General features: G+C 35.8%; 2 protein-coding genes across 2 annotated transcripts in view; both read right to left on the reverse strand.

Moving 5' to 3' along the window:
* The window catches only part of LOC137624407 (uncharacterized), a 578,757-nt gene that overhangs the window by 523,333 nt on the left and 37,924 nt on the right, over window positions 1-17,500 (reverse strand). The gene's annotated exons all lie outside the window — the stretch shown is intronic.
* The window catches only part of LOC137624751 (interaptin-like), a 26,212-nt gene continuing 15,965 nt past the window's right edge, over window positions 7,254-17,500 (reverse strand). Inside the window, exons 2-5 of the mRNA XM_068355702.1 lie at window positions 9,904-10,437; window positions 9,268-9,858; window positions 7,758-9,226; window positions 7,254-7,368 (exon numbers count right to left, since the gene is read on the reverse strand). Of these exons, the coding sequence (XP_068211803.1) occupies window positions 7,254-7,368; window positions 7,758-9,226; window positions 9,268-9,858; window positions 9,904-10,437 (2,709 nt within the window). The remainder of the gene's footprint in view (window positions 7,369-7,757; window positions 9,227-9,267; window positions 9,859-9,903; window positions 10,438-17,500) is intronic.

Consider the following 17,500-nt stretch of genomic DNA (forward strand, 5'->3'; position numbering starts at 1 on the left):
ACTCTCCAAGAGATTAGTTCACCAAACTTTCAACTGGGCTCCGCAAGGCACTAGAAGAGTTGGAAGACCCAGGCCTACATAGCTGAGGACTATGAAGCGTGAAGTAGGAGGTGATGAATAGAGAAGTATTGATTTAAAAGCTCAATATAGAGACGACTGGCGAAACCTAACCGAGGCCCTTTGCGTCAACAAGCTTCAGTAACGTTTGTTTCATATTATGCAAGTTTGAATCCTGTATGCTCCGTTTATTAATTTAACTACTGTATCATTCACAACCCAATTACAAATACATCTTTTAACATGACATATACGTTAATTGTGAACTTGATCATCTACCCCTAACATCAATTTATTTATCAACCCTTATAATTACTTTCGATTATCAGTCTGATTTTCTAGTCTTGGCAACAATTCTTCCATGAACACAGAAGATTCATCTATCACTTATCATTCTTTCCTCTAAAAATAGAGAGCAATTGAGTTCAACATTACAGTACATTATTCATACCCTCTAATATAATACATGATAATTAACTAATGGACAATGCCGTCAGGTAAAAAAGAAGCAAGCATTCGTTGTTAGCCCTATTCAAAACTTGTACTGTACCATATATAATTTTTAATCATCCAAAGAAAATCTCCTTTCATTTATATTCACATTTATGCACTTATTCCACAATCCTCAGGAATCCCCCTATCTACATCGTGTCACAAATTTCATAAATTGAATGGCTATTTATTCATTAGTTTAAATCCCTAATAGTTTTATATTCAACCTTCTTCTGACGACACGCCAGATCAATAATCCATGTCACCAACACATCACCTGATTCATGCAGACGGGAAAACCAATAAACAGAATTACCAAGTGAGCTTTTTCTATTAAAGAACCAGAGAATATAAACTAGCGTGTACCATCCGGGAGTCTAGCTAGTGAATAACTGATAACGAGTAATTTTGTCACCAAAATGACCAGTCCTTGTGTAATTACATCTGACATTTGAATGAGAGAATAGGTCATCGCAAGATAGTGCCGCTTGGAACTGACATCGCTTAAGTCAAGAGATTTCAATCCTGTTCCTTTCACTGAAAATTTCATACAATTTGGGAGTGACAAATTCTCCACGAATCGTGGAAGGAGTAGAAATGGCTTGAATTTTCAAAAAGATCAGTGGTTCTTAAAAGATAAAAATAGCCGAAAATTGTTCCGATGTTGAAAATGATATGCTGTAAGTAACAGTATTCATAGGGCAATTTTGAGTATATGTATATGACAGAGGAAGGATATACTCACATTTATAAAAGGATGAGAAAATTAAAAGAAATTATCTATCGATTTCCAAAATACAATTCTTTCAGTAACCTGTCTTTACTTACGCTATTACCATTTTACACCTCTCTCTCTCTCTCTCTCTCTCTCTCTCTCTCTCTCTCTCTCTCTCTCTCTCTCTCTCTCTCTCTCGTTAGACACGTACAGATTAATTAACTATGAAAACATATTTGATAACGACCAAGGAATGGGAATAAAGAGGGAATGAGGGCAAAAGAAATAGGACTACAAAGACGAAGTAAAAACTGTAAAAGGATTGACGTACAAAATTTAAGGAACAGAGAATGAAAAGATTATTAGTGCAAAAGAGAAAAAAAAATACCCAAACAGGCTTACAACGGAGGCCTTTTGAGACGATTAAAAAAAAAATTAGACATCAATTGAACATATTTAAAACAACAACAAAACTACCTAAGAGGGAAAGGCGTATAAATGAAGAAGGTTAGAGAATAGGGAAGGAATAGTTTAATTGTCATTACGTGTTTTAGCAGCCCTCGGCGCGGAAATTAATATGATCACGAGCGGTGGAGAGCTATAAGGCCATAGACGGCTCGTCTCGAAGCAAGGGATAATCGGCCTTAGGATACGAAACCATAGAGACTAAATCTAGTCTCTGTCTGGCACTCCAGTAAACATCCTCGGAGGCACTTATCGCGTGGTCCTTAGCGGAACAAAGGCATAAGTACCGAAAGAAGGTTTGTTACGAAAAGGCGTGGGTCTTTCTCCGGCAAAATCTCGTATATCGTTCTTTCACGCAAAATCAGTAGCGTGTATATATGTATGCATATTTTCATAAATAAATATAAATATATATACATATATATACATATATATAATATATATATATATATATATATATATATATATATATATATATGCACATATATACACACAAACACACACACATACATATATATATATATATATATATAATATATATATATATATATAATTTATATATATATATATTATATATATATATTATATATATATATATGTATATATATATATATATATATATATATATATATATATATATATATATATATATATATATATATATATAAAGTGTACGCGATTCGTCAGAAATGACGGCTAAACATTTAGCTATGCACAAACACGCACACAGCTTCAACCCTTCCCACCCACTCCACCCTTTCCTAACTACAACATGGCAGTTGGGGTTTCCAAGTATACCTCTCGGAGTAACCCCTCTCTACAGGGTATGGCTACTTCTCCCCACTACCCGAGTGACGGGGAGAAACCGAATAGTTATATGTCTAGCAATTTCCGAGATGGGAATATCAGCGAGTCTAAATAAGGAAAATCGTGTGTGGATCAAGTGTTTGTTATATAAGCCTATGGGATAAATTCTGATTGCAAAGTGAAAAAAATTAAGTGAAAGCCATGGATCTAAAATAACAGTTAATGATAACAGCCCTGGAGAACAAGTGGAGATTATTGAAAATGTGTAGTACAAATAACAACCTAATGCAAGCTCTCTTGCTTGGGGGTACACTCGGGCACACTATTCTGTCTTGTTTCTCTTCCACTTGTTTTGTAGAAGTTTTTATAGTTTGTGAAGAAAAATTTTATTTTAATATTGTTGCTTTTCTTAAAATGTTTTGTTTTTCCTGTTTCCTTTCCTCACTGGGCTATTTTCCCTGTTGGGGCCCCGGGGCTTGTGGCGTCCTGCTTTTCCAACTAGGGTTGTGGCTTGGCAAGTAATAATAATAATAATAATAATAATAATAATAATAATAATAATAATATTGAGAATTCCTGTGGTGGCAAGTAAGTGTGTATTATGGATATAATATAATATATATCATATACCCGGTGTAAAAGTGGTTCTGAGACAACAGTGTGTATCTCCATGGTTCAAAGGTCGCTCATGAATGGCAGAGGCAAGGGACAGTTATACTGTCCTAGTAAGCAGGATAATGCCATAGAGATTGACCATATATACATATGATCAGCGCCCAAGCCCACTCTTCACCCAGGCTAAGACCAGGAAGGGCCTGGCAACGGTGGCTGATGACTCATTAAGTAGTCCTATAGGTATCTAAATATATATATATATATATATATATATATATATATATATATATATATATATATATATACAAAATATGGAGGGATATAACAACGAATAATGATGAGGAGAGAATTTATGCAGCAAGAAAGGCAGATAAGTGTATGGGAAAAAAAAAAAAAAAGGAATTGAAGTGCGAATCTGAGGGAATTGTTAAGAACCTCTACTTTACTTGATGTGAAGTGTAGCTTAATGAGAATGAAAGAAGATAGGTAAAGCGGTTTTCAGGTAGTGTCATTGTATACGCAGCGTCAATTTTCGCATTTTTTCCTTCCAACCATACATGTTTGATACACAACAGGAGTTTGGTTCTGAAGTGCCACCTATGTCACTACAACAACCCCAGACACGAGTGAGGAAAATTACTAATTCAACATGACCCATTGACTGGATTATTATGAAATAAAACTAAAAAATTTATTTCAAGAATTCCAGAATGTTTTACAGTGATTAATACATTAACGAGCGTACGCGTCCTGTGAAAAAAAAAATACTGCTAAATAACCAGATAAATATGCATACACATGCACCTGCCTTTCACAGGGGTATGACTACTTCCTCTCCCCCTACCCGGGGGACGAGGAGAGCTGACCCTGACCGGATGGAGATATATATATATATATATATATATATATATATATATATATATATATATACACACATATATATATAATATATATATATATACATACAGTATACTGTTATATATATATATATATATATATATATATACATATATATATATATATATATATATATATATATATATATATATATATATATAACCCGACACTTGCTCTTTATTATTTTATCATTCTCCATTGCTGTTGCACTGATATAAAGGTGATATGAAAAAGTTCCAAAATGCATTTCAACCATTCTAAAATGTTCTCCCGCAATCATAATAATAACTGTTATTATAAGCATTAACTTCACTATCCTCATTACTATCACCATTAAGACATAAAGATGACGATAACGAACACGATGACGATAACGATCACGATGTCCATTAAAACCACTGTGTAAACATCGAGTCCTCCCACTTTAAAGAGAAAAAAACAAAAGTATTTAGATGACGATAACGATCACGATGACGATAACGATCACGATGTCGATTTAAACCACTATGTAAACACGAGTCCTCCCACTTTAAAGAAAAAAAAAACAAAAGTATTTAGATGACGATAACGATCACGATGACGATAACGATCACGACGTCGATTAAAACCACTGTAAACACAAGTCCTTCCACTTTAAAGAAAAAAAAACAAAAGTATTTTCCTTAAATCGGCGCTGGTGCTCAGGTGGGCCGGCAAGGAATACTAATGGGGTCCTTAAGGCAGGGAACGACGAACGACTTAGTAATTAAAAATACCTTCGAGAACTTTGGGCACACGTAATGAGATTAAAACAAAAAGGTAATTTGCTTAATACCAAAAGCTCGGGTAAAAATAGGTTTTCGGAAACCTCTCTATAACGAAGAGAGCGTCGGAAATCGCTTTACTCTCTTCGCGTGGGAAGCTGTTGAAACTCATAATTTTTTTTTTACTTCTGCGCATGCGCCATTATGTAACTACAATTTTTTTTTTACTTCTGCGCATGCACCATTATGTAACTACATTTTTTTTTACTTCTGCGCATGCACCATTATGTAACTACATTTTTTTTTACTTCTGCGCATGCGCCATTGTGTAACTACATTTTTTTTTTACTTCTGCGCATGAGCCATTGTGTAACTACAATTTTTTTTTTACTTCTGCGCATGCACCATTATGTAACTACAATTTTTTTTTTACTTCTGCGCATGCGCCATTATGTAACTACATTTTTTTTCTACTTCTGCGCATGCGCCATTATGTAACTACATTTTTTTTCTACTTCTGCGCATGCGCAATTGTGTAACTACAGTTAGTGTGATTGCGTTTGCCTGTAATTTATGTGCGGTGTTGTGAAATATGAGGATTGATGTGTGTGAGAACACTGAATTGTGAGGACTGATGTGAGTGAGAACACTGATGTGTGGAAGAACACTGAAATGTGAGGACTGATGTGTGTGAACACTGAAATATGAGGATTGATGTGTGTGAGAACACTGAAATATGAGGATTGATGTGTGTGAGAACACTGAAATATGAGGATTGATGTGTGTGAGAACACTGAAATATGAGGATTGATGTGTGTGAGAACATTGTAATATGAGGACTAATGTGTGTGAACACTGAATTGTGAGGACTGATGTTTGAGAACACTGAAATGTGAGGACTAGTGTGTGTGAGAACACTGAATTGTGAGGACTGATGTGAGTGAGAACACTGAAACGTGAGGACTGATGTGTTTGAGAACACTGAATTGTGAGGTCTGATGTGTGTGAGAACACTGAAATATGTGGACTGATGTGTTTGAGAACACTGAATTGTGAGGACTGATGTGTGTGAGAACATTGAAATGTGAGGACTGATGTTTGAGAACACTGAATTGTGAGGACTGATGTGTGTGAGAACACCGATATTATGAGGACTGATGCGTGTGAGAACACTGAAACTTGAGGACTGATGTGTGTGAGAACACTGAATTGTGAGGACTGATGTGTGTGAGAACACTGAAATGTGAGGACTGATGTGTTTGAGATCACTGAATTGTGAGGACTGGTGTGTTTGAGAACACTGAATTGTGAGGACTGATGTGTGTGAGAACAATGAAATGTGAGGACTGCTGTGTGAGAACAATGAAATGTGAGGACTGATGTGTTTGAGAATACTGAACTGTGAGGACTGATGTGTGTGAGAACACTGAAATGTGAGGACTGATGTGTTTGAGAACACTGAATTGTGAGGACTGATGTGTGTGAGAACACTTAAATATGAGGACTGATGCGTGTGAGAACACTGAAACTTGAGGACTGATGTGTGTGAGAACATTGAATTGTGAGGACTGATGTGGGTGAGAACACTGAAATGTGAGGACTGATGTGTGTGAGACCACTGAAACTTGAGGACTGGTGTGTGTGAGAACACTGAAATGTGAGGACTGATGTGTGTGAGAACACTGAAATGTGAGGACTGATGATGTGAGAACACAAATATGAAGACTGGTGTGTGTGAGAACACTGAATTGTGAGGACTGGTGTGTGTGAGAACACTGAAATGTGAGGACTGGTGTGTGTGAGAACACTTTAATATGAGGACTGATGTGTTTGAGAACACTGATTTGTGAGGACTGATGTGTGTGAGAACACTGAAATATGAGGACTGATGAGTGTGTGAACACTGAAATGTGAGGACTGATGATGTGAGAACACAAATATGTAGACTGGTGTGTGTGTGAGAACACTGAAATGTGAGGATTGATGTGTGCGAGAACACTGAATTGTGAGGACTGTTGTGAGTGAAGACACTGAAATATGAGGACAGATGTGTTTGAGAACAGAATTGTGAGGACTGATGTGTGTGTGAACAATGTGAGGATTGATGTGTGCGAGAACACCGAATTGTGAGGACACTGAAATATGAGGACTGATGTGTTTGAGAACACTGAATTGTGAGGACTGATGTGTGTGAACACTGAAATGTGAGGACTGATGTGTGTGAGAACACTGAAATGTGAGGACTGATGTGTGTGAGAACACTGAAACTTGAGGACTGATGTGTTTGAGAACACTGAATGTTGAACCTACAGCTTAACTTGTTTAGACTTAAGAGACACAGCCGTTACACCATTGGGAGACTTATACGATCCAATTTCCAGTTTCTAAAAAACACGTTTCTTAAGAAACTCTTTATATATAAAATGCAATTTCAAGAGATACAAGATCTGTGGCAACTTATCTTATATGGTGTCTTTGAGACTTCCTCGAACATGGCACACTCTGAAGGTCAGTTCTACATTTGAGTGTTGAACCACCTGCTTAACTTGTTCAGACTTAAGAGATACAATAGATACACTATTGGGAGATTTATATTATCCGATTTCCACTTCCTAGAAAACACGATTTTTCAGTCGTCCTTTATATATACTGCATTATCAAGATATAAGAGTTCTGTGAACACTTATTTTATCTGGGGCCTTTTAACACTTCCTCAAACATAGCACAGAATTAAGATATTCTGTTCTACATTTGAGTTTTGAACCTGCAGCTTAACTTGTTCAGACTTAAGGGACGCAACCAAGATCTGGTCTACGTTGGAGTCTTGAACCTGCAGCTTAACTTGTTCAGACTTAATAGATACAATCAAGATCTGTTCTACATTTGAGTCTTAAACCTGCAGTTTAACTTGTTTAGACTTAAGAGACATAATCAAGATCTGTTCTACATTTGAGTCTTGAACCTACAGCTTAAATTGTTCAGACTTAAAAGACATAATCAAGATCTGTTCTACATTCGAGTCTTGAACCTGCAGCTTAACTTGTTCAGACTTAAGGGACGCAACCAAGATCTGGTCTACGTTCGAGTCTTGAACCTGCAGCTTAGCTTGTTCAGACTTAAGAGAAACAATCAAGATCTGTTCTACATTTGAGTCTTGAACCTGCAGCTTAACTTGTTCAGACTTAAGAGACACAATCAAGATCTGTTCTACATTCGAGTCTTGAACCTGCAGCTTAACTTGTTCAGACTTAAGAGAAACAATCAAGATCTGTTCTACATTTGAGTCTTGAACCTGCAGCTTGACTTGTTCAGACTTAAGAGACACAATCAAGATCTGTTCTACATTCGAGTCTTGAACCTGCAGCTTGACTTGTTCAGACTTAAGAGACACAATCAAGATCTGTTCTACATTCGAGTCTTGAACCTGCAGCTTGACTTGTTCAGACTTAAGAGACACAATCAAGATCTGTTCTACATTCGAGTCTTGAACCTGCAGCTTGACTTGTTCAGACTTAAGAGACACAATCAAGATCTGTTCTACATTCGAGTCTTGAACCTGCAGCTTGACTTGTTCAGACTCAAGAGACACAATCAAGATCTGCTCTACATTGGAGTCTTGAACCTGCAGCTTAACTTGTTCAGACTTAAGAGAAACAATCAAGATCTGTTCTACATTCGAGTCTTGAACCTGCAGCTTAACTTGTTCAGACTTAAGAGAAACAATCAAGATCTGTTCTACATTCGAGTCTTGAACCTGCAGCTTAACTTGTTCAGACTTAAGAGACACAATCAAGATCTGTTCTACATTCGAGTCTTGAACCTGCAGCTTAACTTGTTCAGACTTAAGAGACACAATCAAGATCTGCTCTACATTCGAGTCTTGAACCTGCAGCTTGACTTGTTCAGACTCAAGAGACACAATCAAGATCTGCTCTACATTTGAGTCTTGAACCTGCAGCTTAGCTTGTTCAGACTCAAGAGAAACAATCAAGATCTGTTCTACATTTGAGTCTTGAACCTGCAGCTTAACTTGTTCAGACTTAAGAGACACAATCAAGATCTGTTCTACATTCGAGTCTTGAACCTGCAGCTTAACTTGTTCAGACTTAAGAGACACAATCAAGATCTGTTCTACATTCGAGTCTTGAACCTGCAGCTTAACTTGTTCAGACTTAAGAGACACAATCAAGGTCTGTTCTACATTCGAGTCTTGAACCTGCAGCTTAACTTGTTCAGACTCAAGAGACACAATCAAGATCTGCTCTACATTTGAGTCTTGAACCTGCAGCTTAACTTGTTCAGACTCAAGAGACACAAACAAGATCTGCTCTACATTCGAGTCTTGAACCTGCAGCTTAACTTGTTCAGACTCAAGAGACACAATCAAGATCTGCTCTACATTCGAGTCTTGAACCTGCAGCTGAACAGATCTGTTCTACATTCGAGTCTAGAACCTGCAGCTTAACTTGTTCAGACTTGAGACACAATCAAGATCTGTTCTACATTCGAGTCTTGAACCTGCAACTTAACTTGTTCAGACTTAAGAGACACAATCAAGATCTGTTCTACATTCGAGTCTTGAACCTGCAGCTTAACTTGTTCAGACTTAAGAGAAACAATCAAGATCTGTTCTACATTTGAGTCTTGAACCTGCAGCTTAACTTGTTCAGACTTAGGAGACACAATCAAGATCTGCTCTACATTCGAGTCTTGAACCTGCAGCTTAACTTGTTCAGACTTAGGAGACACAATCAAGATCTGCTCTACATTCGAGTCTTGAACCTGCAGCTTGACTTGTTTAGACTTAAGAGACACAATCAAGATACGTTCTACATTTGAGTTTTGAACCTGCAGCTTGACTTGTTTAGACTTAAGAGACACAATCAAGATCTGTTCTACATTCGAGTCTTGAACCTGCAGCTTGACTTGTTCAGACTTAAGAGACACAATCAAGATCTGTTCTACATTCGAGTCTTGAACCTGCAGCTTAACTTGTTCAGACTCAAGAGACACAATCAAGATCTGCTCTACATTTGAGTCTTGAACCTGCAGCTTAACTTGTTCAGACTTAAGAGACACAATCAAGATCTGTTCTACATTCGAGTCTTAAACCTGCAGCTTAACTTGTTCAGACTTAAGAGACACAATCAAGATCTGTTCTACATTTGAGTCTTGAACCTGCAGCTGCAGCTTAACTTGTTCAGACTTAAGAGACACAATCAAGATCTGTTGTGCATTTGAGTCTTGAACCTGCAGCTTAACTTGTTCAGACTTAAGAGACACAATCAAGGTCTGTTCTACATTTGAGTCTTGAACCTGCAGCTTAACTTGTTCAGACTTAGGAGACACAATCAAGGTCTGTTCTACATTTGAGTCTTGAACCTGCAGCTTAACTTGTTCAGACTTAAGAGACACAATCAAGGTCTGTTCTACATTTGAGTCTTGAACCTGCAGCTTAACTTGTTCAGACTTAAGAGACACAATCAAGGTCTGTTCTACATTTGAGTCTTGAACCTGCAGCTTAACTTGTTCAGACTTAAGAGACACAATCAAGGTCTGTTCTACATTTGAGTCTTGAACCTGCAGCTTAACTTGTTCAGACTTAAGAGAAACAATCAAGATCTGTTCTACATTCGAGTCTTGAACCTGCAGCAAAAATTGTTCAGATTTGAGAGAGATTTATACGATCCTATTTCCAGTTTCTATAAAACACGATTCTTCAGTCGTCCTTTATATATACAGCAGTTTCAAGAGATACGAGTCCTGAGGAAACTTATCTTATCTGGGACCTTTGACACTTCCTGGAACATACCACCACACAATCAAGGTCTGTTCTAAATTTGAGTCTTGAACCACCAGCTTAACAATACCGGAAGATTTAAGCTATCCCCTTCCCAGTTTCTAAAAAACACGTTTCTTAAGAAGCCCCTTATACATAATGCAGTTTCAAGACACTTATTCGACATAATGCCTCAGCATATTCACATTCGACTCTCAGAGTCCCATAAGACTTTTCGACTCTCGAGCCCCTTTAAACCACCTACTTAAAATTAAAGTCACACACACTAATGTCGATAAATGCTCATTTGACAGGACTTAGCCCAACACCCACCAGGCCAGCGATCCTTCACGTATGTCCCATTTGGCACAAGTACCCCCTTGATTCAAGACTGCTGGATAAATTTTAAAAGAAATCAACAAATCGACCTTCGTCAGCTTTTGGGAAAGAAATGTCACCCACTGCATTTCAACCAAGAACCTTAATCTTATTTCATTTTTTTCCTTCGATCCAAGGAGGCCCTACCTTTGTTCCCGACCAACTCATTAGCATAGAATTCCTCCATTTCTAATTGCTTTACATTTCTGAAAGAAGAGGTTTTTTGAAAGCTTCGAGTTTTTCCCTTCATTACACCTACTTGTGAACCACCTGATTTTTTGGGTCGTGATTTTATTTCTTGGAGTTTTTTTATTGAAATTCAAGAGAGAGAGAGAGAGAGAGAGAGAGAGAGAGAGAGAGAGAGAGAGAGAGAGAGAGAGAGAGAGAGAGAGAGAGAGAGAGAGAGAGAGAATCTAATTGACCTCATTTCCTTATTTAATTGATATTCCCAAAGCTTAAAGCGGATAAAATGTTTTAGTGAGATTGCCGTTTTATTTCCGGGATAAAATCTGCTCATAAATGCAGTTTTTTGAGAATTTTTTTAACGAATGGATGAACGCTTTGTATGTTTTGCGGGAAAATATTCCGCTAAGAATAGAGAAAAGCATTGATAATAAATAAATTTGCGTGCGAATACACGCTCGTGTAAATACCAACAATACTTATTTTCTAGGTTATATTTAAAAAAAAAAAAAAAAAAATTTTTTTTTTTTTTTTTTTTTTTACAAATCTCATTATGAAATCGTGCTATTCATGTCAAAATTAATAAAATACGCCATTACTCTATCCTAACACCATTTTCTAAGTCGTAAGTCACTCTGTAAATGGCATACCTCCGTTAACACCCCCTTGAAGACACTAAGGATGATTAGTATGAAAGCCTGTCGATTGACCCATGACCCTTCGGTCATATACGAAATAGGCCACCTGCCTCTTACATATGAGTCAACTTTGATAAAAATATAAATTTCTAAATATAAATATATATATATACATATATATATATATATATATATGATATAATATACATATATATATATATATATATATATATATATATATATATATATATATATATATAAATATACGAAATAAGTCACCTGCCTCTTGCATATGAGTCAACTTTGATGAAAATATAAATTTCTCAATATATATATATATATATATATATATATATATATATATATATATATATATATATATATATGTATGTATATATATATATATATATATATATATGTATATATATATATATATATATATGTATATATATATATATATATATATGTACTGTGTATATGTATATGTATATATATATATATGTATATATATATATATATATATATATATATATATATATATATATATATATATATATATATATATGTGTGTACTGTGTATATGTATATATATATATATACATATACATACACAGTGTATATATAAAGGGTGAAATGGTTTCCATTATAAGTTGTCAGATGGTATCTAAATGTAAAAATAAGCAATTGTATTGAATTAACATTAAGACCATCACAATAAAAATGTACCATTATATAAATAAAATTGTGGTTAAACCACACTTTTACATTACTCTTACTAATAGTTAACCTTCCAAACTATCCCCTACCATGGTTAGTTACCTAACAGTTCTCGCTCTTCTTACTATTATTATTATTATTACTAGCCAAGCTACAACCCTAGTTGGAAAAGCAAGATGCTATAAGCCCAAGGGGTCCAATAGGGAAAAATAGCCCAGTGAGGAAAGGAAATAAGGAAATAAATAAATGATGGGAACAAACTAATAATAAATCATTCTAAAAACAGTAACAACGTCAAAATAGATATGTCATATATAAACTATTAACAACGTCAAAAACAGATATGTCATATATAAACTATAAAAAGGCTCATGTTAGCCTGGTCAACCTAAAAACATTACATCCACATTTCTTATCAACTAAGAAAAACTCTCTTATGAATTATTTCAAAGTAACATTAAAATACGAAGATCTAGTCTCGGGATTCTTTGATAATATCCAATTACGATAAAAAGTAATGAAGGTATTAAGAAAACGAACAAGAATGAAAATTGCATCAATAACGTTATTTCCAAAACTCTTCTGTGATGTTTGATCTTCTAGTAAAAAATCTAGCCTTTGAGTTAAGGCTAAGCTTTTTCCAGCTTTCAAATTCATTTATTTAGTTCTGATGATTTTTACAACTCATCAATAATTAGATACCAGTTATGATGGGATGGAATGATATTGATTATTCTAACATTATGAACTCTCATTTTTTCGACAAGCAGAAGAAATAGATTACTTATTGAGAAAACATAATGATAGTTACAATCAGAACTTTAAAAACATCAACAGTAGTGTGATTTGTGAAGAACAAATAAGGATTAGACACAAGAGAAGAAAAGACGTATTTCAATATGAAAAGACGGTAAAAAAAACCTAAAAGAGAAATTAAAAACGTTCCAACATATTCAAATCACGTTTGAAAATATCAATGATTTATACAAAACTAAACTAAACCAAGAATCAATCTCTCTCTCTCTCTCTCTCTCTCTCTCTCTCTCTCTCTCTCTCTCTCTCTCTCTCTCACAGAGTAACCATTTTATAATGGAATAAAGGTTTTTTACTTTGACTTTTGACACTCTCTCTCTCTCTCTCTCTCTCTCTCTCTCTCTCTCTCTCTCTCTCTCTCTCTCTCTCTCTCTCTCTCAGTATAAGGTAAATATTTAGTTAAATATATACAATCACAAATAAATACATTGTATAAATATGCAAGCATAGGAATACACACACACACACACACACCCAAAACCTGGGTGTTGATTTTGCCACTACAAGTTTCGACCCTCACCCGGCCAATTAGCCAATTTTGGACGCCCATGTTTGACGATAAGGGTAGGCCATTAGAAGACAATTTATTTATAGGGTAACATGGTAGCGTATCGGAAAAAGTTTTGTCAAGATATCCAACTACAATGGTTGAGGAGAAAGCCTAACATGAGGGTAAAGTTATAGCTGGTGTATAATCCGAAGACGACGAAGACAGCAGCGGAAATGATAATGATGATGATGATGATGATGATGATGATAATGATAATGATAATAATAATAATAATAATAATAACAGAAAATTGCTCATAACGGCAAAATAAACACACACACACACACACACACACACACACACACACACATATATATATATATATATATATATATATATATATATATATATATATAATCTTTCCTGTCACACTCGCAGGCAACCAGTCAGAAAACACCAATCTCCTGCAAATTACCCAAACTATAGTCCATTTCTTTTAGCGAAGCAGATTTACACCGACTCGCAGCGGTGCCTTTTTGGCTCGGAAAAGTTTCCTGATCGCTGATTGGTTGAACATGATAATTCTAACCAATCAGCGATCAGTAAACTTTTCCGAGCTAAAAGGGCACCGCTGCGAGTCGGTGCAAATCTGCCTCGGTAAAAGAAATGGACTATAGCGTGATGTAGTTAGGAAAGTGGGAGGGGGTGGGAAGGGATGAGTCTGTGTATATGTGTAAGCGTGCATATTTAAATATTTAGTCGTCATTTATGTCGGATTGCGCAAAATAGTTAGCAATAATAATAATAATAATGATAGTAGTAGTAGTAGTAGTAGTAGTAGTAGTAGTAGTAGTAGAACGATGTAAATCGTCTCAGTGGAGACCTAAAACCCGCAACTTTAACTTTAATAAGGTCCCATCATTATTTTATCCGAGTCGGTGATAAACCATCCTAAATCCAAGAGAAATTAAGTCTTTTGACAGCGACGATTTAACAGTAAATGAACAATATTATTATTATTATTATTATTATTATTATTATTATTATTATTATTACTATCATTATTAATATTATTATTATTATTATTATTATTATTATTATTATTATTACCATTATTATAACTAGCCAAGATACAACCCTAGTTGGAAAAGCAAGATGCTATAAGCCCAAGGGCTCCAATAGGGAAAAATGGCCCAGTGAGGAAAGGAAATAAGGAAATACATAAATGATGAGAACAAATTAACAATAAATCATTCTAAAAACAGTAACAACGTCAAACCAGATATGTCCTACATAAACTATTAACAACGTCAAAAACAGATGTGACATATATAAACTATAAAAAGACTCATGTCAGCCTGGTCAACATAAAAACATTTGCTCCAACTTTGAACTTTTGAAGTTCTACTGATTCAACTACTCGATTAGGAAGGCCATTCCACAACTTGGTAACAGCTGGAATAAAACTTCTAGAATACTGTGTAGTATTGAGCCTTATGATGGAGAAGGCCCCGCTATTGGAATTAACTGCCTGTCTAGTATTACGAACAGGATGGAATTGTCCAGGGAGATCTGAATGTAAAGGATGGTCAGAGTTATGAAAAATCTTAAGCAACATGCATAATGAACTAATTGAACGACGGTGCCAAAGATTAATATCTAGATCAGGAATAAGAAAGTTAATAGACCGTAAGTTTTTGTCCAACAGATTAAGATGAGAATCAGCAGCTGAACACCAGACAAGAGAGCAATACGCAAAACAAGGTAGAATGAAAGATTTAAAACACTTCTTCAGAATAGATTGATCACCGAAAATCTTGTAAGACTTTCTCAATAAGCCAATTTTTTGTGCAATTGAAGAAGACACGGACCTAATGTGTTTCTCAAAAGTAAATTTGGTGTCGAGAATCACACTCAAAATTTTAAAAGAGTCATACAAATTTAAAGAAACATTATCAATACTGAGATCCGGATGTTGAGGAGCCACCGTCCTTGATATACTTAAAATCATACTTTGAGTTTTATTAGGATTCAACTTCATACCCCATAATTTGCACCATGCACTAATTTTAGCTAAATCTCTATTAAGGGATTCACCAACCCCAGATCTACATTCAGGGGATGGAATTGATGCAAAGAGAGTAGCATCATCTGATTATGCAACAAGCTTGTTTTTTAGGCCAAACCACATGTCATATGTATATAGTATGTGATATGAAATGTTAAATACTCTGAACGAACAAGGTAAAACGACAGTGGAGGTCCTGCAAAGAGAGTGGGGTTCCCCTGCTATATGGGACCGGAAAAGCAGCCATCAAAGTAAGTAAAGTAAAAGAAATCAAAATACCAATAATATGAAAGACGATAAAACAAAGATTCGGGTAACATTCTTGAGTCTGCTTCGAGATAGTGTAAACTTCTTTTAAGAAATGACTAGGTGATTCGAATGTGAGAAAGAATGTAATGTAAGAAAGAAATCGAAACTTACATTTCATTTAGAAAACAGTTCGAAACGAGAGAAACTATAATCCATTTCTTTTAGCGAGGCATATTTGCACCGACTCGCAGCGGTGCCCTTTTAGCTCGGAAAAGTTTTCTGATCGCTGATTGGTTGGACAAGATAATTCTAACCAATCAGCGATCAGGAAACTTTTCCGAGCTAAAAGGGGACTGCTGCGAGTCGGTGCAAATCTAACCATTCAGCGATCAGGAAACTTTTCCGAGCTAAAAGGGCACCGCTGCGAGTCGGTGCAAATCTGCCTCACTAAAAGAATTGGACTAAAATTAATATTAGACCGAGATCATAACTGTCTTCTTAAAGAGACGAGGTATTTGTATTTGTGAAAGATGTTAAATGACGTGATATCAAACACATCGTAATAGTATAAGGAAATAAAAAAAGCTGTTGTGAGAGAGATAAAAATAATAAGTTAGTAGGGTTTCGATTTAGAACTTTCAAATATGGGACCCCGAGAAAACTGTTTATAATAAGCTTCAACTAGACATCAAAAGACTGATGAGATTAAGACTTTCTTGTTTTATAAGTGCTTCGATAATGTGGACTTAACAATTAAAGTGCAATATGCAATATGAAATGCTGAATGCTGTGGAATATATACAATATAATGACTGTGAGGGTCCAGTAGAAAGTAAGGTTCCCTTACAGTAGAGGACCTGAAAAGCAGTCCTTCAAGTAAACTATTAGTAAGTAGGGTTCCCTTACAGTAGAGGACCCGAAAAGCTGCCCTTCAAGTAAACTATTAGAAAGCAGGGTTCCCTTACAGTAGAGGACCCGAAAAGCTGCCCTTCAAGTAAACTATTAGAAAGCAGGGTTCCCTTACAGTAGAGGACCCGAAAAGCTGCCCTTCAAGTAAACTATTAGAAAGCAGGGTTCCCTTACAGTAGAGGACCCGAAAAGCTGCCCTTCAAGTAAACTATTAGAAAGCAGGGTTCCCTTACAGTAGAGGACCCGAAAAGCTGCCCTTCAAGTAAACTATTAGAAAGCAGGGTTCCCTTACAGTAGAGGACCCGAAAAGCTGCCCTTCAAGTAAACTATTAGAAAGCAGGGTTCCCTTACAGTAGAGGACCCGAAAAGCTGCCCTTCAAGTAAACTATTAGAAAGCAGGGTTCCCTTACTTTAGAGGACCTGAAAAGCAGTCCTTAAAGTAAACTATTAGAAAGTAGGGTTCCCTTACAGTAGAGGACCTGAAA

This window comes from Palaemon carinicauda, chromosome 31 (genome assembly GCF_036898095.1).
Source record: "Palaemon carinicauda isolate YSFRI2023 chromosome 31, ASM3689809v2, whole genome shotgun sequence".
Taxonomy (NCBI): domain Eukaryota; kingdom Metazoa; phylum Arthropoda; class Malacostraca; order Decapoda; family Palaemonidae; genus Palaemon; species Palaemon carinicauda.